Raw genomic sequence first — 26,038 nt, 5'->3', positions numbered from 1 at the left:
ATAGAGATCCTAAATGACAAAACCATCTCCCAGTCAGGACTCCCTCTCGCACGCACACACACATATATTTATAAACTATTACATAACATTTTGTGTGCTCAGTCTTTTTCGGGATCCCGGTTCCCTCTGGTTGTGTTTACGCTGCACAACTTATCACATGACTGACTGCAATTCCCATCAATCCCTTTGACGCATGCGCACGACGCGTTGTCTGGCAGTGGTAAACAGACGTCAGAAGGGAGTCTTCGCCTCGAGTCAAAACAAAACAAAACAAGAAAGATCTACGAGGAATAGTTGTTTGTCTATCTTCATTAACAGCAGAAGGGAAACGATTTCGCATTAACCTCAAGAGACGACCAAGTTAATGAAAAAAAGCAGGTTTCTTCGACTTTTACCGGAGGGATTTTAACTCATAAAAACTGGAGTTGGCTAACTAGGTGTCCATCTAGTTACTCTCTCCATAGTAAAACTACGCTTTCGAGGCCGGTGATTGTCAAGAAGCGGACGGGCTACAACTTTTTGTCTTTTCGAAGAACACATCGACTGTAGTGAGATTTGGGAAGGCTTCAACGGAAGGGACACGTTCGGCTTAGATGTGCCCGCGCGAGCATCGTGTGTAGCTGCGTCTCGAGGAACATGGCAGATGGTGACACGCGCCAGCACACAGCGTGGAGGACCGTGCAAACTTGAACGACAGTAACACAGATTTTTATTGTATGGTAAAACCCATAAAATACCCCGTTATGATCGAACACTCCTCTGAGATATTATCTTGGTATTTTTTTTAAATGTACAATTTTGTTCGTGATGAATTAAGTTAAAGAGCGTTTTTATCCGTACGGCTTCTTTTGGCGATTTAACATTCTTGCTCTACGCCTTTGAGTTGGTTTGTTTTAAACCTTGCGTTTATTTGTTTTGACTTAATAATGGATCCCGATTAATAAAATAATATGGCTTTGTTGTTTTTGACAGGCAGCTCTAACAAGTAATTCCCATTCACTTGAATTCGTTTACAAGTACAGTATTCCTACATTATATAGAAATACACTCAGTTTACAAGAGCAGCTAGTGTACGACGCGTATTAAGGTGGTTTATCGCTTTTTGAGAGTTTATCAGTTGGTCTACTTTTTTTTTCTTGTTCTAAAAAAGTCTAATTGCGAAAACCAATCAACCATTCGCTGCTATTATAGGAACCAGCTGGAGGTGGATATTTTAGCAATTACAGCGCATGTTATGATTGGTTTTGCCATTTCAGTTATTTAACTGCCTCAGCGATTGTTTTTATCTGTAAAAGGGTGTTTAAATATCTATGAAAAGTTCATAGATTATCCTGTCACTAAAGCGCGTCCTCTTTCCAGTGGTTTATTTCAGTAGTTGCTCTTGACAATCCAGCTGTTTTGATGTGTAGTGAATTTCCTTTGTTCTTTCTACATAAACAAAGAGACCCCCATTCTATCCTCGTTTGCTCTATGTAAATCAGAAGGTTTATGTTAGTTACTATTAAGGAGATTATTTGGCCCCTTTAATCTCCAATCTGAGGATTAACTGACGCTATATTGGTGTGTTCAGATTATTACGAATGTGCTCTGTTACTATAGACATTCACGGTTAATTTAGTCTTGATACTGTAGTGTAATATATCAAGCGAAAAATCCTAAACAATATTATTTTAGTTATAAATAGTCATACTCTTACTTTCATCGCCCAGTTGGTGTATTAAACCGTGTTTTTAAAAGCATCGCCTCAAAACTATTTCACTGAAATCCATCCTTCGTCTGAAATTGTCTGGATTGCATTGCACAATGGAGGAAGAGAACGTACCCCCGATTGACCCAGATTTTGAGCCGCAGAGCAGACCGAGGTCATGTACATGGCCGTTGCCTAGACCCGACATCTCAGCTGTCAAAGCAGGGGGGCCAGACGGCTCAGAGTCTGCTGCTGGAACCCCGCCCGCCGAAGATGATAAACACGAGCCTCAGCCAATCATATCCGAGCCTGAGAAAGTAGCGCTCTCGGAGGGCGGGGTTGTCGCTGGAGTGGGCGGGACCACACCTCGAAAAGGCACTTCCCGGCGTAATGCCTGGGGTAATCAGTCCTACGCAGATCTGATCAGCCAGGCGATTGAAAACTCGCCAGAAAAACGACTTACTCTGGCGCAGATCTATGATTGGATGGTAAAAACGGTGCCGTATTTTAAGGACAAAGGAGACAGTAACAGTTCTGCTGGGTGGAAGGTATGTAGAAGAAAGTATTGATTAATAATTTTTAATGATAATAATCAGGGTTTGAAATTTGGCTACCTAAATTTTTAATTACCGGCCATTCAGAACTTCTGCTAGCCAAAACAAAAAATAGCAGAAATTAACCACATTATCAAAAATCAAAATCAAAATTGAAAAGTATTTGTTACAGCGCATTGAAACCTCTCCTCCACTGACATCCATTAAAAAAGACAACCTGTTAATGATAATTAAAATCATGGCCCAAAATATCATGTCAAGATGACAAAGTTGTGCCAAAGCAATATTATTTCATGATGATAAAAATTTTCATGTTTCGCAATAAAGATGCTAGAGGGTGCTTTTGGCGTCTGTATAGTGACACGCAAAAGTCGTAGATATGCAGCATTTTTTTGCACTACGGACAGCTAAGGAATGAGACTTTTGAGTGTGATTGATGGAACATAATCAAAAACCCACTAAATTGGTCAGTGAGTTCATAACATTACCTGCCACAGTTAATTGGCGGGGTTTAATTTCAAACCCTGATGATAATATTTTCAGTCCTAATATTTTCATTTCCAAGCCTTGTTATGCAGTAACATTGTTTCTATTTCATGTTGTTTAAATTTTAGATTTGATTTATTTATTTATTTTTTGTCCTATTTAGAACTCCATTCGCCACAATTTATCGCTCCACAACAAGTTCCTGCGAGTGCACAATGAGTCCACAGGAAAGAGCTCTTGGTGGATGCTCAACCCTGAGGGTGGCAAGACCGGCAAAGCCCCTCGCCGCCGCGCCGCCTCCATGGACAACAGCAGCAAACTGCTTAAAAGTCGTATGCGAGCAAAGCAGACTAAAAAGCAAGCTGGAGCAACTGGGATTGGAAGCTCTGGAGGTGCCCTGCAGGGTGAGGGTGCTTCCGGCACCAGTGGTGCGGACAGTCCCGGGCCTCCGGGTCAGTTTGGAAAGTGGGGAGTGAACAGCAGCAGCCCTTCCTCTCGTGGCAACCTGGATGACCCTGACATGTGGACGAGTTTCAGGCCACGCACAAGCTCCAATGCCAGCACACTGAGCGGTAGGCTTTCTCCCATTGCCACGGGGCAGGAGGATGAGGATGACCTACCTGAGGACGGCCTTCTTGGTGGCTATTCTACAGGGAATCTTCCCCCAACACTAACTGAGACCCTCATGGAAGAACTGGATTTGATTGACGGGCTCACTTTAATGACGGGTCCGCAAGGGGGTGCGAGCCCAAGCACAGCTCCCCCTGCCCCGCCTCAACCGCTGCCTTCTGCATCCACTCTGCTGCCTCGAGGGTCCAGCTTTTCCTCCTTCAGGCAGCTGCAGCCAACGAAGGCTTCACAGGGATCCACTCCACCAGGTCCGCAGAGCTCGGTTCAACCCAGCGGCGGATCCAGCACAAGCCCTTCAAGCTTCGGAAACTCCCTCTTCAGCCCTCTGCCCGGTCCTGGTCACAGTGGTTTCAGTACTCGCGTGCCCTCCAGCCTCGAAGCTCTCCTTACCTCCGATTCTCCCCCACCCAGCGATGTCATGATGACCCAGATGGATCCTCTCATGCCGAGCCAAGGAGGTGGCAGCCTTTTGGGGCTTGCGGGATCTATGTCCAGCAGCCAAGCTAAAGCAGGTCAGATGATGTTGAGCAAAGGCATTGACACAAGCACGGTGGGGCAGATGAGCCTCCAACCTCAAACCCAACTCCAGCTTTCACAGATGGGCTATGGAATGATGCACTCATCCATGAACCAGGAACCACCTCAGCTCGCAACAGTAAAGACCCGGCATCAGGTGCCAGGCGCTGGGCTGCAGCATGGAGCTATCCCGTCACCCGGTGGGAACGGAGGCCTGCAAGGTCTAGGCCAGTTTGCGACAGCGCCCTGCTTCATGCCCTCCCAGGACCGTCTGCCTACAGACTTGGATATTGAGATGTTCACTGAAAACCTGGACTGTGATGTGGAATATATTATCAACAGTGATCTTATGGATGGAGACTTGGTTGACTTCAACTTTGACCCCATCATACAGGGTGGACAGAGCTATCCTGGGCCAGCGTCCACACAGAGCTCCTCCCATAACTGGGTGCCCAGCTAACTCTATTATTAAAGATGAGAACAGGTAATGTATTGGAATTTTGGTTTGTTTTAAATGGATAGTTCACCCAAAAATTACATCTACTCACCCTCATGTCGTTCCAAACCTGTATGACTTACTTTTTTTCAGAGCACAAAAGAAGACATTATGAAAATGTCTTGCAATAAATGTCAGTTGGGTCAAACGTTGTTTTGGACCCCATTGACTTTAAAGGGTTAGTTCACTCAAAAATGAAATTTCTGTCATTAATTAGTCATCCTCATGTCGTTCCAAACCCGTAAGACCTTTGTTCATCTTTGGAACACAAATTAAGATATTTTTGATGAAATCCAAGATGTTTTTTATCTCCTGAAAGCAACGAAATTGCCACATTCAAGGTCCAGAGAAGTAGTAAAGAGATTGTTAAAATAGTCAACGTGACTACAGTGGTTCAACCTTAATGTTATGAAGCGACGAGAATACTTTTTGTGCACAAAAACAAAACAAAAACAATGACTTTATTCAACAATTTTTTCTCTTCCCTGTCAGTCTGTTATGCAGTTAGCGCAGTGAACGCATTGTAGAGCTTCTGTGTTTATGTCAGAACGTCAGCTCCTGAACCACTGTAGTCACATTGACAATTTTAACCATGTCTTTATTACTTTTCTGGACCTCGAATGTGGTAATTTCATTGCTTTCTATGGGAGATAAAAAACCTCTTGGATTTCATCCAAAATATCTTAGTTTGTGTTCTGAAGAACAAAGAACAAAGGTCTTATGGGTGTGGAACGACATGAGGGTAAGTACTTAATGACAGAAATTTGATTTTTTTGGGTGAACTAACCCATTAATTAAACAAAAATGGTTGAAACATCCTTCAAATATCTTCTTTTGAGTTCTGTAGAAGAATTAACTTTTTTTGTGAACAATTCCTTTAGTTTCAATTATGTTTTTTAAAGCAGTTCATCTTTGTCTCCTAATATGTTAATGTCTTTATTTTTTTACAGGATTGTCCCCCATCCTTAAAACAACCTCGAATACAGACATGGCACATTGCCAGAACATATTCTCAATTTTTTTGCCTCTGCATTTGCCATTGTACCTCAAATACATAAACTGCTTTGGCTAAGGACAACATGCACTTGGCCAAGAAGTCTTGTGTCAGAACTTTCAATTAGATGACAAAATCAAACCTCATACACGTCAAGTGCCAATGTCAACTGAAGAGTGTGCTGTTGGACACAGATAACATGGTCTTGAAACATATTTTTTTTTCTCTTCTTGTCTTATATGTGCAACATTTTCTTTTTGAAAGGTGCAGTTTTTTGGCCAATCTTGGACTAAAGAAGCACAACTAATAAACAGCTAATCATGTTTATTGCATTAATGCCTATGATGCACAGTGTAAGATGGAGATGGTGGTACTCCTTGATCTTCACTCTGATAATGGAAGTCATTCAGCCAGGAGGATCAAACTTTGCAGCTTTTCTTTATGTGAACTCTTGTTCGTTGAACAGCAGTGGAGAAGTCTGAGCAGCCGCGATTCTGCATTGATGGAGTGACTTCCACAGCTGGCCTAACGTTGCTGTTGCTCTCAGCCCCCTCTGAGGACGAACACAACATGGCACCACAGGAATGTTAAGTTGAGAACAACATTAAGTGGCGATGGTTTCACCAACCCCAGAACACTGAGCAGCATGCAAAAGCGCTCTCTCAGCGATATGATGCATACTTGTGCAACAAAGAGGTGAAACTTTGCTGAAAACTTCAAGGTGTTTGGTGAAGCTGTGGTGTTCAGTGTGCAATGTGTGGCTTTTATGATGTCTGCTCTCAAAAAGGTGTTTTTTTTTTCCTGTGATGTGTCGAAGAGGCTGATAACTGAATGATGATTTAACTGTCTGCTCTTAAGTGTTTGTCAGTGATAACAACAGTATGAAGAAATGTGATTTTTCACAGGGCATTTTGATGCATCTTTTAATCCTGCCAACAGGTTTAATGGTATAGTGTTATTGTTGGAAACTCGGTTCCCTTATGCAGGATGCAATATCTGAAGATTTTTTTTGTGTGTGTGCGGGAGGGCGTGTGTGTACATTTGTGTGCGTGCAAATATGTTTAATGCTCCCGAAACTTGATTCCAACACACTGACAACAGAATTCAAGGTTATGGTGAATCATTTCATTAAGGCACAAAAGAAAGTTTGTTTTTTGAGTTATATGCGAGTTTGAAACGAATCTTGAAGAAACATGGCTACGATACTGAGGTTATGGTTCCTCTGGCATGTTTGACTGTGTTCACAGAGGCACAGAGGAAAAAACTATTTTCTCATTGATCAGTTTTTCATAAACAGCACTACTCATATTTTGTTAAAAAAAAATGTTATTAAAGAACAAAAACAGTTGGGTATAACGACTATAATTCTAATTTAGATTGGAGCGCTATCGTTAACAGAGACTAATAAGAAAACATGCTGTTAATTAGCTTTTTTAACGGTCATTTTCTATGTAATCTTTTATTTTTGTAAAAGATGAGATGCATATAGATTTTATACAATAACCAAAGGAACACTAAGGACTGCATGTTGGATGGATGGATGAATTGCAGTGCAAATAAGCTTTACAAAACCTTTCCGAAAAATCAACATGTAAACTAAATCTTAATTTGATTGATTGCATGATTACATTTATCAGAATACAATGTTCCAAAAGTTTAAATATGCTATAATTTTTTGTGCTAAAAAGAAAAATAAAGCTCAGTTTTGCTAGGTTGCATCATGAGCTTTCTAGGCAATGATTTCATCTCAAAACACAAGACTGGTCCAACCTGAAAAAGGATTAATCCAATGTTTCACTCTCAGGGTTATGAAAAATAAGAATCCTAACTAATTCTGTTAGGAAGTAATGAGATAATCATGTTATGACTTCAGTGCTCACGGCCTTGTCTAAATTAAATGAGTCATTTATGCAAGCCAACGTCACGTATATATTTTAACATTGCAGAAATATATCTAATGTTGCAGTTTATTATGAGAGATTTAATGTATGCATTTGTAAAATTCCTACAAAAACTTGTAAACTGCCAATGAACACTATAGCATGTCGCTCCAGAGCAAACCATACAGTTTTAATGCCCTTTCTTTTCAACTTGTACCTTTTCTGTAATAGAAGGGTTGACTTTGATTTAATAATTTGATCAGATGGTTTTTACTCTATTAGTTTAAAACCAGCAGTCTGACGATTTTTTTTTGGTGATTTATTCTGTTTTAGGGGTGTATAAATTGGCTTCAGTTTAAAAGCTTGACATTAGTAATTCTTATCACATTAATGTAATGGTCTGAGTGCATTAGATTAGCTGGTAAAGCACTCTCTCCTTACAGAGGAATCATTTTTATCCTATTCATCGGTGCTAGATATTAAATATGACAATTAAAGAGGGCCATATTTGATTGGTGCATATGTAGACATCAGGGCCTTTAATAATTTTATGCAACACATATTGAGTACAATTTCTTAATGTAGAACATAGTATGAGAAATTTACCTATGTTTTAATTCCCAAACTCTGTTTTTCTATATTATAATAGAAGCTGTGAATGGGGAGGGAGGGGCTTTGCCATCTCACCACATATTGTGTAACAGTACACCTCATGAATGGTGTCAGCGTGGTGTAACGTTTGATACAGCAATTGATGATTTTTCAATCAACCGTTTACATCGATGTTCTTGTCTTTTGGGGCATCTTTTTTCATGTTTTTATGTTTGTACATTTAATGCAGATCCTTGATGTGGTTGTTATACCTGCATGGTACATCTTCCAGAAAGCTTAAGGCTGACAGTCACCTTTGGCATTTTCTTTTGTCATTTGGGTGTTGATATAAGTTGAATTTTTTGTGATTAACACCCTGACTTAGTTTCATTTCTCAAAGTACAGCTATTGTATTTGCCCCATCAGACAGACGTCACAGGGCTGCTGCATGAAATGCAGGAATTCCATACCTTCCCTCTTTCCAAATCACAATCTCTCTTTCCTAGTTTGATATTAGCTTTCTTTTCCTTTAGTATTCATTCTTTTAGTTCCTTTAATTTTTCCAGGAGATTTTGCTAAGTATCCCACTTGATAACACAGGACATTAGTTTAAGGTCTGGGTTGGGTTTTTTCCTCATTTTGTTTTTGGTTATTGCGGGATGTAAGACTGATGAGTTGTGCATAGCCAATATACTGTATATGTACTTGATTGCTTCTTTTTTTTTTTTTTTTTTTTGGGCTTAATTCATTTTGTCCCCCCATTTTCTGTTAGTCAGAGATCATTGAATGCAGTTCAGCATAATAGAAATAAACCTAATCTGTTTAACTTAGACTGTTTTAAGTTCATTCTGTTATTGGTCCATTCATTTGACATTAGCACAGATGCAGGACATTCATTAAATCTAGACTTAAGCATTGTGATAAACCGAGGCTCAGAGTAACCATGCATAGTAAATGTGAAATGAAACAATAAATCTGAATGACCTGGCATGAGGTCACACAGTAACTTGAGCTGATACATCTTACCTTAAAATAATATTCCAGGTTTAGTATAATTTTAGGCCAATCGAGAGTACTTGTATATGGATTAATTCGTTTGAAAGTTAATTTCTACATTTCCCTCATTTTTTTTTATAGCTAAAGTCTTGGTTATAATGAGGCCGGCTAAGACCGACAACTAACGTTTTAATAATAAACGACAGAGAGGAAATATTCAAAATGATTTTTTTCTTAGGTGATGAACGAATAAAAACATTGACAGCCAATCAGAATCCACCTGACTTTAAAGAGCTCGAGCATTTAAAGCGACATGACAACTGCAGCGCGCTTTTAATAAACGGAAGGTTATCGTGGTTTGTTTGTACGGTTCTTTACAGTGGAATTAAATAGGACTAATCATTAAACGTTGAACTACTCACTGTTTCCATAGTGTAGCCACAAGACATAAATAATACTCATGTTAACATGACGGTTCTTTAAATCTAGCCTAGGAGGTCCACTGATGTTTAGCTTAAACATTACGGGTTGAGCTTTTATAACATTACAGACATAACATTTCTACATTTAAACGCTCCAAAACATTTGTATTAAACCTGTAATATTTTAATGTTTTGTTTGAATTGCTCCCGTTATTTTCTCAAAGGGATTGTGAATGGAGATCTACCACTAGATGGCAGGATTGCACTAGTAGTCTCAGACGCCATTATTAAAATTAATTCCCAAATAATTTGGATGCCAAGTCGTCAGTCCGACACTCTGAACTTTTCCTCACTGTAACAAAAAATATTTTCATGATTTATTACAACATTTTTTCTTTTGTCAAATCAACTTTAATAATTAATGTGGTTCAGATAACATAATATTTTGAGTTTCTGTTGATTAAACCAATCACCTTCATTGTATTAACTCAATTTTTTAATTGCAATGAACTCAAAATTAAGGCAACCAGGTAACTTTAAGTTAAACCAACATCTTTTTACAGTGCTATAATTCCTATAAATGAAATATTTGTAACCACAGCGTTACTTTACTGAATCTGGACTAATAAACCCGATACACATTCAAACATAAAAACTAAATAAAAACAAGACACATCAATGATATCATATTTCTTTATAGAAAAAATAATCTTTCACATTTCAAAACTTTTTTTTTTTTGCTTGGTTTTTCAATATTTCTTTGTTTTTGTTTTTTTCTTTTTGGTCAGTTTAAATTTTCATAGTTTCTACATTTACGTGGTAAATAAACATTTTGGCAATAGCCATGCTCGTTCAGTCTCCACCGCTGAGGCACCACAACATCTTCCAGCTGAGCTGTTGAAGACAGTCTGGAAGTCTCCACGTTTCAGGGATTTGGCAGACTGCCATTCAAGAACAAGCTTTTAAGACAGTCCTGTTTAAGGTAGAATGGCCGTGCTGCAGTTGTATTCTGCTCCTCCTGACAAATGTCTCCGGTTTTCCGTTACGGTCAGTCAGCCCGGATGATGAACGCGCTCCTGGCTCGTCTTCCATTCTCAGCTCGAATTAATGCAGTAGCATGAGACTTCAGTCCAGCTTAGCCATACTGATGAGCCATGACTCATCATAGTCAAAAGGCACCGAGCGTCCAACACAGACTGTACTTCTTTACACATTTCTGCTGATTTACATATCTTAGTATCTTAAATCTAAAGAGTTCAGACAAGAGCAAAACTGACATCAACAACATCACCCTCCCTCAAAAACAGGGACAAAAGTAATGCAAATGTTAAATATTAAACACACACAAAACCAACCATAGGTGTTGCCCAAGTCATTCTACCAACTGTAATTAGACAACCAGAGCCATGAGAGTTTAACACAGTACAGGTATTTGGCCTTGTCAACAAAACTAGACATTGAATATACTCATGGCATCAGAGGGTTCGACACCTCTCCAAGCAGTTTGTAACAATGACAGCTGCAACCACACTTGAGGGGTTTCGTACAAAAGGTTCAGTGCCAAAAATAATAATAACAACAATAACAATAATTTTGTGCAGGCTGACCATGAACCTTTCCACATCTTACAGACAAAAGCCTTCATTTGATCTATACCAACGTGTTAACGTTAAAATCACAAATTATAAGCTTATTCTGAGCTCCTTCTCACATACATCACAATGTGACTTAATTTTTACATGGTAAAATATTTTAAAACAAGTCCTAATTATTGCAGATTCATTTCTCGTGCATAAATGTCTACAAGCCAGCATTACATTAACCAGTGCTTCTCACTGATAGCTGGTCTTTTCAGAATCCATTCAGTGGGTGAATTACTTAGGGCCTATCAAGACATACTTTTAAATGGTATTTAAATGGTTTTCAGAATTAGCAAACAATGTAATGGACCTCAAATACACACTGTGTTAATTTGGCCAGTCCGCATAGAGCAGGTGCCCTAAGAAACTGAGAAAGGCTGAGAACACTACCAACAAAGCAAACATACAATTTAAAGTAGTTTAGAAAATGCAATTCCTTTACACTGCTTTGAACCCATCAACTGTAGATCTTCACATTGTAAAGCTGTTTAAATGCCTACTGAGATGAATCGGATGAATTATTATGGATCCTATAAAAGTACCCATAATCAATCTTTATAGCACCCATGCAGAGAGGAAAGCATGTGGAAGATTTAGGAAAAAAAACATCAATGCTAATCTATGTGAATAAGTGAAACCAGTACTCAGATGACCTGCTGTGTTCTGAACGAAGCCACAGCCGAAAGCTTATTGAGATATTCTTTAGATACTGACTTAAAAGTGCTAATTTAAAAAGAAAGATACAGCCGTTGAACCTTCTCCTACCCTTTGTTAAATTTTGCTCACTATTCCACATTCAAATGAAATATTTGGAAGCCATGTTAAGCAAGCGCCTTTGTCCAATCACTCATTTCCTGTAAATTGGCTTTGACCTTTACAGAATTTTGATACTTGGAAACAGACAGTTGGACACGTCTCTCAATTGAATAGCAACAGCAAAAAACAAACAAAACAAACGGGAAAATATTAATAACAACAACTGAATAAAAATAATTGCACATTACCAACTGGGATAAAGATAAAAAAAGAGGAATGAGTACACACACACACACACACACACACACAAAAGATCAACTAACAAAAGTATGTAGGTGAGGCGCATGCAAAATGACAGTAGGGGTGAGCGATTGCTTTGCACTTTTTTTTTTTTTCTTCTAAAGTTTCACCTTTGGCAAAGAAACTTTTCACAGCAGTACCTTACGTCACACCGGTCAACTCGGAGACAACAAATACAGAGACGGAGAGACAGACTCTGCTTGTATTTCTTTGCCTTGATTTCCGTTCTACCATGTGCCTCTGTGGTTCTGAATGCTCGTGTCCTATGCGATCATGTATTGGGTGATGGCTCTGAGCGCATACAGCAACTCAGCCTGCAGGCGGGCCTCCATCACTAACAGATTTACATGAACCTAAAACAAAACAACAGAAAGATTTGTATTAAAACACTATCATAAAATATCATATTTATATTATATATATATATAAAAAATAGTGCTGTCAATCGATTAAAACAATAAATAATTAAATCGCACATTTTTTTTATTTTTTATTTTTTATTAATGATTCACGATTAAAAACATTGGAGTTTTAAATATTTTTATATTGTAATAATTTCAGTTACTCTCCAAACTTAAAGCTACAATTATTTATATACAATTATTAAAGCTACAATTTTCTCTGTTATTTTGTTCTTTGATTAACATTAATGACACGTCACAGCAACTGGTTAATTAGGCTGCTGTCGCTTTAATTCATTCTCGTTTGTCTTATAGTGTTTGAAAGCATTTGTGTGAATAAGAGCGTGATCATATAATGTAACGCTAGCCAAATTATGACAGGAAAAAAAAAGTTGCGGCATTAATTGGGTTAAATATTTTTAACGTGTTAAACTGAAAAAAATTTAATTGCATGCGTTAACGCACTAATTTTGACAGCACTAATATATATATTTAAATACATCAGTTCAACATCTCTGAGTAAAAACATTGTCTATTTACAACAAACTGTGCAGTCCAGTAAAGTATGTCTAATAGTCACAAGAGTTTGACAGTAACAGAAAAAAAGTATTTAGAGGCCCAAACTGAACAAAATATGCAATTTGGTGCAGTTGCTGATATTTATATGGTCAAAAAGTGCTGGAATTTAGCTAGCTTGTAATGTAAATCAGCGAGATCGTTATAACAATATAGCAGACTACTTGCATAAAATGCATGTAAATATTAGTTGTCACTGTATATCTCCTAATAATGTCTTACTAAGTTGATATTTAAATGCTTAGTTTTATTTTTAAAAAACATGACGTATGGGTAATCAAGTAAAACTAAAGATCATATTGATCATTTAGAGGCCTTAGAGATTTCCATGTTAAATATGATACAGTAGGCTTTATAGGGTTAAGCAGATGGTACTGAAGTGTACGCAGCATAAATTGAGATAGGAAATCACCTTCTCTGAAGCTTTGACAGGGGCCCAGGACAGTGGGCATAGAGGGGTCTTGCTGGAGTCGGGGTAGCAGGCCACAGCTTTAATGTAAAGTTTCAGTCCACGCTCCAGTAAACGGTTAACTTCCCCATAATCGTAATCATCATATCTGAAGGCAAACATGTCAATGTAAGTGCTTTGCTGAAAAAAGGTGCATTTTTCAGCATGTTCAAATATAGTTGATGAGTCACAAGAAAATGTAATGTAGGAGTGTGTAGTTGAAAGCTTGGCTTGAAATAAACTCTTATTTCATTTCATGTTTCTTTTGCATTCAAAAAACAAACTAAAACCAAATGCAAAAGTGTAAAAAAATAAATAAAATTAAAAAAAAATTCAGAGAACTGTACCTAATTCCATAGATACAATGAATATAGTTCCAGATGGCTCGTTTGAGATCGGGGCTGTGAGGGAAAGGGAGGGAGGCCACATTGCGGAATCGCTCGTCTAACAAGTGCCCTATATCAGAGTAGAGCCTGTTTACCAACGAAAAACCATGATCCTCCCATGAATAGTCCTGCACAGAAAGACAAATAGAGTTCATTACATCAAGTTAACCACAGAATTTTAAAGATTGTTAAAGATGATTTCTGCATCACTAGTGCCACCAAACAGAATTACTTAAATAGATGACATTTTCAAACAGGTTTTCCCAAACAACATAATTTACTTTGTTATTAATTGAAAGGTCAAAAGAACAGCATTTATGTTGATACATTGTTACAAAAGATTTCTGTTCATCACTTTTGATCAATTTAATCCAATTCCTATTCAAATCAAATGTAGGAAGCCTACTTGAATGAAATAGGTATTTGAGAGGACTTGTCAGTGGCACAAAGTTTCCTTTTAAGGTTTTGAGAGTAATGTTCTGACAGTCTTAAGAAGGGCGGGCATGAGCTGTAATTCTGACCCTTAGTACCCTTTTATGCTACTACTTTTGGTAGGTGACACCCAATGCAAACTCTTAGTCCCCACCTGCACCCGGAATACTTGGAAATGGTCCTCCTCCCGTCTGGCAAATTCCTGGTAGCCGAATTCTGGATCTGTGACGAAGCGGGAGGGGTCTGCGGAGAACATCGCCTCCTCCTCCTCCTCCACATCTAATATAGAGTTGCATTTGAGAAAGAGAAAGGCAGGTTACGAAAGAGGGTCCATAAGGGAGAGATATGTACACACAAGAAAAGGCACTTGTGTAAAAATAACTCTAAACATTCATCCCAATCCAAAATTACGCTTCCTGTTTACAGCTGGGAAACATGGTTACATGACACACTGTCTTTAAACTGGTGAACAACATCTTACCAGCATGTAGGAGTGTCTGTGAATAGAGTCGGTCTCCTTTTCTTTCTTTGATTTCCTCCTGTGATTTCTGAATTTGTTCTAGAAGGCACGCAACTTCGCAGCTGGAGTCTAGGGACTACAAAAAAAAAAGGACAAAAAAACAGACCACCGTTAAAAATAAAACTAGCAGGTTTTGCCTGTATTTCAATGGACTTTCACTATGCTTGCACACTGCTGTACTAGGGAAGTCAAATATATTGTTACTAAACAACCACGCTGATAGTTAAAAAATAAGTAATGACAGCAGTCTTTCTACAGCCAAATGGTGTCACCATGATCAATCCAGCCATGATCAAAATATTTGTGTGCCTATTATGAAAATTCACAAAATGAGTAGAAAGACCTTGTTAGTGATGCATGAATGTTTGTAGAATTCAGTTTTCGTAATATAACTGAAGTAGTTTTTTTACACCAATTTATCTGATCAAAAATACAGTAAAAATAGTAATATTGTAAAATATTTATACAATTTAAAATAACAGATTTCCACTGTAATATATTTTAAAATGTAATTTATTCCTGCTGAATTTTCAGCATCATTACTCCAGTCTTCAGTGTCACATGATCGTTCAGAAATCATTCTAATATGCTGATTTGATGCTCAAGAAACATTTATATTATTATCAATGATAAAAACAGTTGTGCTGCTTAATATTTTTGTGAACACCGTGATTCACATTTTGTTTCAAGATTATTTGATGTAGAAAAATTCAAATTCTAATATTCTAAATGTGTTTACTGGTAAACACATCTTTATCTTTAGATTCATTTAATGCATCCTTGCTGAATAAAAGTATTAACTTCAAAAAACCAAATGTTTACTTCATTTGCATCAGTGATGTATTGCTTGTAATTTTTTATTTTCTCTTTAAGTAATGTTTTCTGAACTGAGAAATTCTTAAAGAATTTTATTTAATTGTTAAGGGCATTTACAAAGTGAGTATATTTTAAATGAACATTTAAATGTAATTTTAACTAATATTAAAAAATTAAAAGTGCTCAGTAGCGTATTAATAGTGGAAAATAGTGGAATAGTGAGCTTTTGGTATTGTGAGGACTCTATGCTGTATATTTTATCTGATTTTTGTTATTTACCAGCTGCTTCATCCAAACCCGACACATAATTCAGAGTCAAAACATCTTTTAACAACTGAAACTTATGAATGATCATTCGTACCCTTCTTCGTGGTGCCTTCTCTGTGGGTCCAGCAGGGGGTGGTGATAAGGCTGTGTTGCCGTTGGCAGCATCACAAAGACAGTAGCCAGGGGGCGTGCCGTGATGCACTCTGGGAATGGGAGTGGCATCCGAGTCAGAACCAGAACCAAAAATAAAACTGCAAAGGGAGTGACAGTGGGCCAGCAGAACCACCGCTTGAACAAGCTCAGCCAGAGACCAGCACTGATCTCCCGTCTTGAGCAGAGCCTGTATGTGCGAGCGTGCCGTGAGCCAAGGCTGATGGGCCAGGACCTTGCTGATGTGGTCAAGGTGCCGTAGACGTGGGGGTGCAGCCTCCAGCCCCTGAAGCCATAACGGGTCTCCGCCCACACGCAGAAACTGGGCTGAGTGCAAAGACACCAGGTACCCACAGTGATGCCGTGCTGCAGCCTGAAACACAAATATGTGTCATCAAATAAAAGCAATAAAATTGAGATGTTATATGAGCCTATATTTGTCCTATTGTTTGTAATTTGCTTCCTTGTTCTTATTTTTATTAACAAAATAGCTGAAGTGAAATAAAATTTCTCATAATGTGAAATAAGACTTTGGCCATATTGCCCGGTCATTCTGTTCTTACCATGATGGCAATGTAGTGGCGGTAGGGCAGAGGCAATGGGCCATCCATATAGAGGATATAGTGCTGTGTGCGCAGGAAACTCTCCAGGTACTGTGGGTGAGAGGCCATCTGCTGAGACACCGTGTCCAGACGCCCCCTGTTGGCCAGAGCCTTCATGCACAAGAGAGAAGCACGGTCTTTCTCAGAGTTCACCATCACCTGCCAGAAGAATAAAAAAAACAACACTGAGAAATTTACATACAAGAGGAGGATAAAAAGAGCATTTAGTGAATGAAAAACTTCAGTGCAGTTTTTGCATTGAAAGTTTGTGAATCTCAAAGGAACCACCCTAAAATGAAATTCACTAGTGCTTTCCCAACAAAAAAAAGAAAAAAAAAGGAGTAAAGAAATAGTAGCAAACAAGCATGGCTTCTGCCACTGGTCCTGTGGGTATTGAGGGACAGCAATAGACATTCCACACTAAGTGTGACCCACTGCCAGTTTGGCCTCCTTTAGTATACAGAATAGACAGACGTCTGTCGACCTCAATCTCCCACTTTCACACCCCAGGATGCTTAAAATACATCCAGATGATAAAAACAGCAACTGGACACCATACCTATGTATAATCACTGGCACAGCTTGGGAGCTGTGGCTCAATCATCCGTGTTTAGCATATGGAGTCTATTTTAGACAATTAAGACACCTTGTGGAAAGGAAATCTATGTAAAAATAGCAAATATAATGTCCTGATGCCTTGGTTTCATTGGTGTTGAGATCTGCTGACTCATGTCTTCATGCTCTTAACTGCTGACTGTGAAGGCCAACCGAGGCCTTGTTCCTGTGCCTTTGCCCTGCTTTGTGTCTGACTGTGGGATTATGGAAATCCTGCCCACTCCCCTCCTGTTTCAGCGACACACACACACACACACACAGAGACACAGAGAGAGAGACACAGAGACAGAGACAGAGACAGAGAGACAGAGACAGAGAGACAGAGACAGAGAGACAGAGAGGCCCTGTTTACACCTGGTATTAAGATGCATTTTGGTTGATCGGATCACAAGTAGACAAGAGAGACACATTTTAATCTGTCTCTTTGTCCACTTTCAAACACTTCTGTCCTGATTTCTTCAAGGGGAGGGTCTATGTATGGGTTTTTTCAGATCTTTCGATCTAATGGACAAAATAAGCTCGCACAATTTACATATGAACGCACACACGGAGACAACAGAAAAACATACAGAGCGCATCAGCTTTACTTCCTGCTCTAACAGCCGCAAGACCGGCCGAATGCAGTGAGTGTGTGTTAGAAATCAGGAATGGTGAGGGAACATTGTGCTTGGTAAATTTTTTGTCTTTAAACCAAACTTTGATATCCATCCAACGAAGTTTAAATCGCGCTTCCCATAATGTTTACGCATTATGTCAGTAGGTGGAGAGTAGGCGGTCTTTCGTGACTGATCAAACACATTCGATCACATGAGCTTCTACATTACGAAAGCAATCTGGTCGAATGGTTTTCGACTACTTCTGGAAGTGGCCCAAAGTGGACAAGCTCAAAACATTTTAGACCCCGTTTACACCTGTATTAATTAGTAGTGAAAGAACAACTGAATAAAAATAATCATTCACCAAAATGTAGTTACATTCTCCTTTTTGAAATTGTGGGGTGGGGAAAACTAGGAAGCAATTATTATCAATTTCACAATTCCACACAAAAATACATCACATTGTGGAAGTTCGACACATTTTAAATAACACTTCAAAGTTTCAAAAGTACATTTTGACAATAATGGCTCTGTGGAAATGGTAGATTTTTGATTAATGAAGCAGTCGGGTCTAAGCTAGGGCTGCACAACATGGGCAAAAACATAACATTCTATATTGATATATCACGATATTCATTTTATACCATTAATGGGGAAGGAAATGCATTCCACATGTATGTTAGACCTCAAGAATGAATGTAAACATTTCCACAGGGTAATCTACCTTTTAATTTAGGGACCCACAAAATCACAAATTCTGTTTCCATTTTATTTTTTCTATTACTATTATTTTATATGGTTATTATAACTTTGGCAAGTACATTTTACTATAAAATACAAATATATTTGTCAAAATATTCAAGTTAAACTGAACTTTAATTTTGGCAGTTTGTCCTGTATACCTCTTAGCTTCAATGTATACTTGACAATAGCTTTTCTCAAATGAAGCGGTGAAATGCTCATGAGGTGAATTCTCAGAGCAGCTCTGGAGATGAAGTTCATGTGTACTGTCCTCGTATAGTGAGAAAACAGACCCTGAACAAACCATGAAAAAACTAAGCTGCTCATTCACACAGAGACAGACAAAACTTTTTAGTCACACACTCCTAATCATCTAGATGTGGGCTAATTATCATTGCCAGTACGTGATCGTTCTAGTGTTCGACTGTCTGTACTGGCAGCAGTTATTCCCTCGAGTAAACCGCTGCTCCGTGAGTCTGGCTGGAGTTCAGTTACACTTTCTGGGGGGAAGAGAAAAAGATGACAGAATGCAAACATGAACGTGGTCACGTATTGAATGAAATCTTGTTACATAGTTACGGGGGACAACTGAGGGCTGTGGCCAAAACAGCTCTGAGCCATCATAACTCTTCCTGACAGTACTGAAGATTCACACTGATAGCACAGCGTGTACTGCACCTAAAATCCCTTTGAGTCACTACATATTTTATGGCTCCAAAAAACACTTAAACTTGCATTAAAGAATTGATATTATTAAGCCAACTGAAAGTCTGCTCACTTTCTTCAGTGCTGATTGTGATGGAAAGTATGTGGGTAATAAATTACGCTCAGGCCTACGGACTGGCCTTCCCTTCCCAGCTCTTCATACAGTGGCTGACAGAAAGGAATAGGGTTATAAATAGTTCTGGGGGACAGCTGAGATAGCACTTGCATAGATAAGATAGAAACGCCATTCCTACGCAAGTGACACCATGAAGAAACAAAGATATCGTAAACATATCCAGACAGGTTCTTTGAGTAAACATGCATGAAAGAGTATGAACTTAAACACTAGACAAAACCTTCAGTCAATATTTGCGTCTTAACCCAATTTAACGTGCATTTTTAATCAAAATTGAGTTCTGCACTGAGGTGCAAACTGTGGTTTGTTCTCTATTTGGAAAATGTGTCAGGCTAACCTGTTTACTGAGGTATTTTAATGACTAAAACTCAACATTTAATATTAAGAGAATTTTTAAAATAAACACTAAAGCTGGTTAATGACACATTTTGAGAGGCACAATGATGAAACAGGAACAAAGACACTCTTTTCTATCAAGAGAAAATATCCGGGTCAAGTCGGAGCTGAAAATACGATATGTGTCTGCCTGAGATAGGGTGTCTTGCCATTCAACAGAGTCAAGGATTGCAAAACATGTGCAAGCAAAACATGCCATACAGAAGTACCATGGTCTAACATTACAGTTACCTAGAAAGTCAGGCATTTTGATACACGTTCCAGATCAAGTGCCAATTTTACATAACTTCCATAAATTTGCTCTGTGTTCAAAATGACACACTATACACATATACTATGTATTATGTACTCTACTTTCTAGTGTATGAACTTTATAAGGTTATTTTTGTCATTAGACAGTCTGATAGCCCCTCTACCTCTGGTACGCAAGTAAAGCTGTGGCAGTTAAATGTATGATGATTAAATGTAAATGTATAAATGTCAGGTTTTTTTTTCTGGGTCAGTTTTTTTAGTATGAACACTATTTATTTTAAGAATTACAGAAGTGAAAATACATTTAACTAAGGGCCATACTGCCAATAGAGCACATGCCATATAGGGACAAGTCATTTAAATGGATTTAAGATGCTGAAGTCAGCTTCAAACAACAGATCAAACATTAGTCTCCATTGGGACGCTAGTACAATTGCACTTTTCCTGGTAAACAGATCACGTCTCAGAGTCTGTTCGCAATGCCCAAAACTCCTCAGCCGTGACCCAGAAAAACAGGTAACTGCAAATACAGATATATTCAACATACAGAGTGTTACTTTCATAGCCTGTACCGGCAGCTGCACAAAATCACAAGGGGGAGTCTGTATACCTTGAATGGGACGAAACAACTTGCAATTAACTACTAATGAAACTTCAGAGCGAAATTAGAGACTAATGCAAGTCAGATGAGAGGCTGAGAGACGCTCACACACCCACACAGATGCGGTTTAACAAAATGCTGCAGCAGATGCTGTCAACTGAGGATTTTTTTATATATACATACATATACATACACATATACACACACATATATATACACATTATATATATATATATATATATATATATATATATATATATATATATATATATATATATATATATATATATAAAATGTATATATATGTATATATACGTTTTGGTGTATATATCAACAAACCTGGACAAACCAGACATTTAAAGTATAAGGTTCATAAATAACACCAGCCCAGTTCATGGTCAACCGTGTAAGGTTATTTTGAAACTTGGGGCAATATTTGTCTATACAGGATGCCTCATCAGCACCAGTAACATGCACCGACATGTCTGTACCAACAGTCAGCACGAAACAGGAAGTCAGTCTCATATCCTCTTGGTGAGTCCCTCTACTACAATTCAGCTGAAATCTTATTTATTGGGTAAAGATGGCACTTTCAGCAATCTTAATTCCTGTTTCTGTGAACAATGACGGCATACATGGCCTTTACATAATTTATTTGTATATTATAAGTTATTTGTTAAATAAAAACAAGTTTGTGTGCTAAGGAAAGCAGCATCTATGTGTGATATTACAGATGCAAAAAAAAGCATGATCATAACATGAACAAACAAAACAGCGTTTACATTTGAATACATTTGCATGTACCCTTGCATTGAGATTTGAATGAGTTAAAGTGTTTATTCTAGCTGGTCAAAAGGTCCAAATACCAAAAAGTAAAAAAAAAAAAAAAAAAAAAAAAAAAAAAATGTAAAAGGGGAATAGAGAACTTAAAGGGACAATCCACTCAAAGAAGAAAAAGAACTCCAAAATGAAATCGTTAACTCACTGTTCTACACCTATGTCTTTTTCTTCTGTGAAACATAAAAGATTGCGAAATTGTTTTGTGCAAACAACGGTCACCAAAACTGTTTGGTTACAAACATCTGTCATTTTATGTTCCACAGAAGAAAAAGTCATACAGGTTTGGAACAGCTTGAGAGTGAGTAAATGACTGAATTTTTTGGTGAATTATCTCTTTAAATGTGCAACATATTGTCCTTCACTAAATCAAATAACCAAGAAAGCAAACATAGTGAAAACAGACAAATATAAGCCTACCGCTCATCTTTTGTCATTTGAGGACGGTCTAAACATGACGCTCTAAATGGCGGGGGGATTCAGTTTAGGGCCCGAGTCCAGAATAAGAGCGAGACGCGATATTCAATCTGCATTCTCAGAAGGCCTGGAGGGCTCCATGCTCGACATGCGCAAATGTCCGAACTGCAGTTGCACAAACCCCATCGCTCTGTCTCTGTACAAAGGAAACACTATTTTGGCCTGCCAACCTGGAAGCCAGGAAGAACAAAACAGCCAGCTGCACCTCACTGGGGGTTGGACTGAAACGAGCCCTGCAGCAAACACACACACAGTAACGCACAAACAGACAAACATGGCAAGCCACATATGGATGCAGTCAGACAACCAGGAAGACTGACATTTACATAAGCAGACAGTGTGACATACATTCAGCGGCTTGTGTATGACGGACAGTGAAGCAAAGGAAGATTATTGATGAATCACATTTCTGTTTGGAAAGTCCAAGCTTTGGTCTGCTGGTGAAATCGGTTAATTATGTTAGCGTTGTGGTCTTCATATTCAGAAGTGAATCATGTTGTCAGTTATTCCTCTCCTATATATTATCCTCTTCCTCTATGTAAGCCACATAACAGATTGCTATTGCATTACAATGTTTTTCGACTAATTTTACCATAATGACAAGGTCATAGGTCATACCAGGATTGTCAGCATATATATATATATATTTTCTTCTTTTTTCAAAGATGCTCTCTATGTCAAAAACATCAGGGGAGCTTTGAAACATACTGTGCCACTTCTCACCTACAGACATTTTTCATTAAGAGTGTCTATCAAAAAAGGACTATTGGTTAGTTAAGGGGAAAAGGGAACGATTTTATTATGTTAACAATCCAAGTACAAGCCTAGGGGAATTTTTTTATGGGCTGGTAAATGAGAGCATATTTCTGAGAAATGATTAAATGATACATTCCTCTATTGTTCTCCTGTATGCGGAGCAGCGCCGTCACAACAGCGGCCCCCTCAGGTTTCAGGGGGGTACTGCAGGCGAATGAGGAGAAAAACAACTTTGATTGGCAGTACATCAGCATCACATCGCACAAATGGAGAAAGAGGAAAAAACTCACACTTCCCAACACCAAAAAGTCAAGCATGAAGAAATGTTACTAAATGTTACATCTTCCCTTAGAGTCGTGCAGACTGTCGTGTCTTACGGTTGTAACTACAAAGGGCTTTGTGTCCGCGCGACATTTACTGCGAAAAAAACACTACGACAGCGCTACAGACAAATATCAGATTTTCATTTTCACAAACGCTTACACACAAGCTTTGACAGGATTATAAAGCATACAGTTTTAAATGAAAAATGAATACCAGAGGTACTCACAATGAGTTAAATGAATGTTCCTATGCCGAAAATACTAAACCAATTGTCTTCATGTATAAAACAAGAGATTCACCTTTTAAACAACTCAACAAAGGGCTGAGACGTGACGACGTCAAACACACAAAACTTCAACATGCTAGCATTAAAAAAAAGCGTATTGCCATGTAGGTAGATCAGTTCTTTAAACCCATAACCATGACTTAATCTGCACCAAAGGCTTTCAAGACTGTTCCAGACTGCAGTCTTAATTCCCCATTAAGCTTAAATGTAGAATATCTCCAGCATTAAGAGTTTTCAAATGCAAACCTTTATGAGTAGCCCAAATATTAGTTGCAATATGAAACAATGGCCCTCTGAACTGAGCATATGCGCGACAAAAGGGGCTTATAAAACTAATATACTCTTTGCCATAAATGCAATGGATTTGCACAGCTTTTCATGACATAAAACGCAAAATAAAATGACAGAGCATCAGTATTATGCGAGTTCAAACCTGGCTTGGGTTACAGATGAATAGCAGCACAAACGTCCTCAAAGTACAAGTCAAATTAATTGTAAAACTGCAGGTTTACACCGTGTAAACACTTTTGTCTGGTCATAAATGAACTTTATTTGAGGAACAATGAATAATTAACGCAACGAATTAGCGTTTAAAACTTGAAGTGAAAAGTAGCAATACACCGACAGATGAACGAAAGGCACATCTAAAACGGATTGGTTCTGCAAATATATGTGAATCATGACATTCGTGTGTGCTTAAAAATAACGGATATTTTTTATGGCGATGAGTCTTTTCTTTCAAAGAGGGACTTCTGAATATGTATTAAAAAATAACGACACATATATGCGATTGAGGAGCGTTTTTAACATGAATGAAAGAACGACATTAAAGAGTCAAGCTTCTGCTAAGTATATGAACTGTCAACTTTGAAACTTCCCTGCAAGAGTCTAGATACGGTTACGGTTTACAGTTAAAATTTTCACTTCAGTGATATGTTACCTGATTTTGAACAAATTGACACTGGGTTCCAAGGCGATAATCCATGTTTTTCGTGCAGATGATCATTTTCCTCCCTGTAAGTGCATGAATGCGGCTCCTCTGGCTTTCTTGGTTCTTCTTACCGACTCTCTAACAAAGGCCAAGCCGCTATGAGATCTACATGTCCGGACATACAGCTGCAGTGTCAATGGGTGAAAAAACAGTTGACTGACACTTCCACAGCGACGGTGTCCAATCAGAGCGTTGGGAAGGTGGGTCTAAGAGTGGAGCGATGGCCAATCAACTTTCAGTACTGAATTTTATTTTTGTGACGACTGTGTTTGTCCGACCTCCGAGCCAATGAGCGCTGTCATGTGGTGGAAAAGTACCTGTCTGTTAAGCCAGTTAAGCCCGCCTACTTTCATGACGCAATGCAGCCTGACAACTGATTACAATATCGCCCTGAGAATAACTTATAGCTTGTTTTGAATGAATTATTTGGCCGTTATTTATTACTGGAACAAAACTGTAATAGACATTCAAATGGACAACATCATAGTCTTACTGCTCAAGAGAAAGTGTTTAATTTAAACCATTTGAAGCTCTACTGTCTGTACTGTGGTAATCTAATATTTAGCCTATAACTTGAAGTCGGTATGAAATGGAAAGTGAGATAGTCTTTTCTTCCCTGTTGTGACGTATATCCGAGTGAAACGGCTTCTCGAACAAGAAAAAATGTAGCGGGATTTGATTTGTCCACTGGGAACAAGTGGCAACCTCCCCCAGTTTCTCTTGAAGCCAATACGGAAGTGACTTAAACTGCGATTCATCGACTGGCCACTAGAGACAGGCTCCAAAAGAGAGCAGAATCTCATTGAGTCCCATGTTAAAATGGCCAACTTTACAGCAGAAAAAACATGTTTGGTCTATACAGCTAATTTCGCCCTTCATGACAACTCTGAGGGGGGTGAATTTTTTTATAACTCATCCGTTTAAATTATATTAAGCCTTAAAGTTCTGCATAATTAAGGGCGTGGTCACTTGAGTGACAGGTTTGCCGCTGATGTCTGTGAGCCGTCATGTTACCCAGCCGCTGAATTTGGCATCTCTGCCGTGTTTGTGCTTTTTTTTCAGGATTATTTTATACAATTATAAAATAATAATATATGCAATTATAAAATAATATGGCTTGCTGCAGGTAATGGTTGCAGGTTTTCTTCAAAAATGCTCTTCAAAATCTACGGGTGACGTCACGAACACTACATCCATATTTTTTTACAGTCTATGATTGGAAATCGATCTCATGTGAGTGACAGGTTGTCTCACCCTCGCACCAGTAAACACTTCATCAGAGAAGAGATTTTGTTGCAAAAGGGAATAGAAAACCATAAAAAAACAAGAATTGTTGGTTTTGATTTTATGGTGACTTTAAGAAGAGTTTTATTTTAGTGACAGGAAAAAAATTCAAAGTATTTTTTAAAATAGAAATTCTTGATTCCCATTTTCCTCCAGTCGAGACTCACAGCTATTATTATTAGGCTATTTATTTATTTTTTATAACTAACTAACTAACCACTGAAATATGCTTGAGTAGTCATGCATTTGTAAAAGCTCCATCAGATAGGTATATTTAACTGGAAATTGCACAATAATGCGCAAGGAGACTTCAGCTGGTGAATACAGCAGGCCCGTTGCTTAAATCATGCAGTCTAGGACAAACTTCTATGGGTGTGACCATTTTAATATACTCTGTCACATTTAGAAATAATTTAAGGCAAAACATGATATAGTGGAGGCTGTTTAAAAGAAGGTGAGTCATCATCTGTTTCATATGCCTTATTACAGAGTGTC

The 26,038-nt window shown here is 38.3% G+C and overlaps 2 protein-coding genes across 2 annotated transcripts; one reads left to right on the top strand and one right to left on the bottom strand.

Moving 5' to 3' along the window:
• Positions 1 to 195: 195 nt before the first annotated feature.
• On the top strand, positions 196 to 8,664 carry foxo4 (forkhead box O4). The gene is made up of 3 exons (XM_051918529.1): positions 196 to 2,235; positions 2,891 to 4,357; positions 5,320 to 8,664. Exons 1-2 carry the CDS (start codon positions 1,804 to 1,806, stop codon positions 4,331 to 4,333), a joined length of 1,875 nt encoding a protein of 624 aa, XP_051774489.1. The 5' UTR covers positions 196 to 1,803; the 3' UTR covers positions 4,334 to 4,357; positions 5,320 to 8,664.
• Positions 8,548 to 24,407, bottom strand: sesn4 (sestrin 4). The gene is made up of 8 exons (XM_051918530.1): positions 24,209 to 24,407; positions 16,508 to 16,705; positions 15,889 to 16,317; positions 14,673 to 14,787; positions 14,346 to 14,470; positions 13,721 to 13,887; positions 13,338 to 13,482; positions 8,548 to 12,301 (listed from the first exon to the last, which is right to left on the bottom strand). Exons 1-8 carry the CDS (start codon positions 24,272 to 24,274, stop codon positions 12,212 to 12,214), a joined length of 1,335 nt encoding a protein of 444 aa, XP_051774490.1. The 5' UTR covers positions 24,275 to 24,407; the 3' UTR covers positions 8,548 to 12,211.
• Positions 24,408 to 26,038: the final 1,631 nt, after the last annotated feature.

Source organism: Ctenopharyngodon idella, chromosome 14 (assembly GCF_019924925.1).
Source record: "Ctenopharyngodon idella isolate HZGC_01 chromosome 14, HZGC01, whole genome shotgun sequence".
NCBI lineage: Eukaryota > Metazoa > Chordata > Actinopteri > Cypriniformes > Xenocyprididae > Ctenopharyngodon > Ctenopharyngodon idella.
The sequence above is the reverse complement of the archived record's forward strand: the minus strand, read 5'-3'. Positions and strand labels throughout refer to the sequence as shown.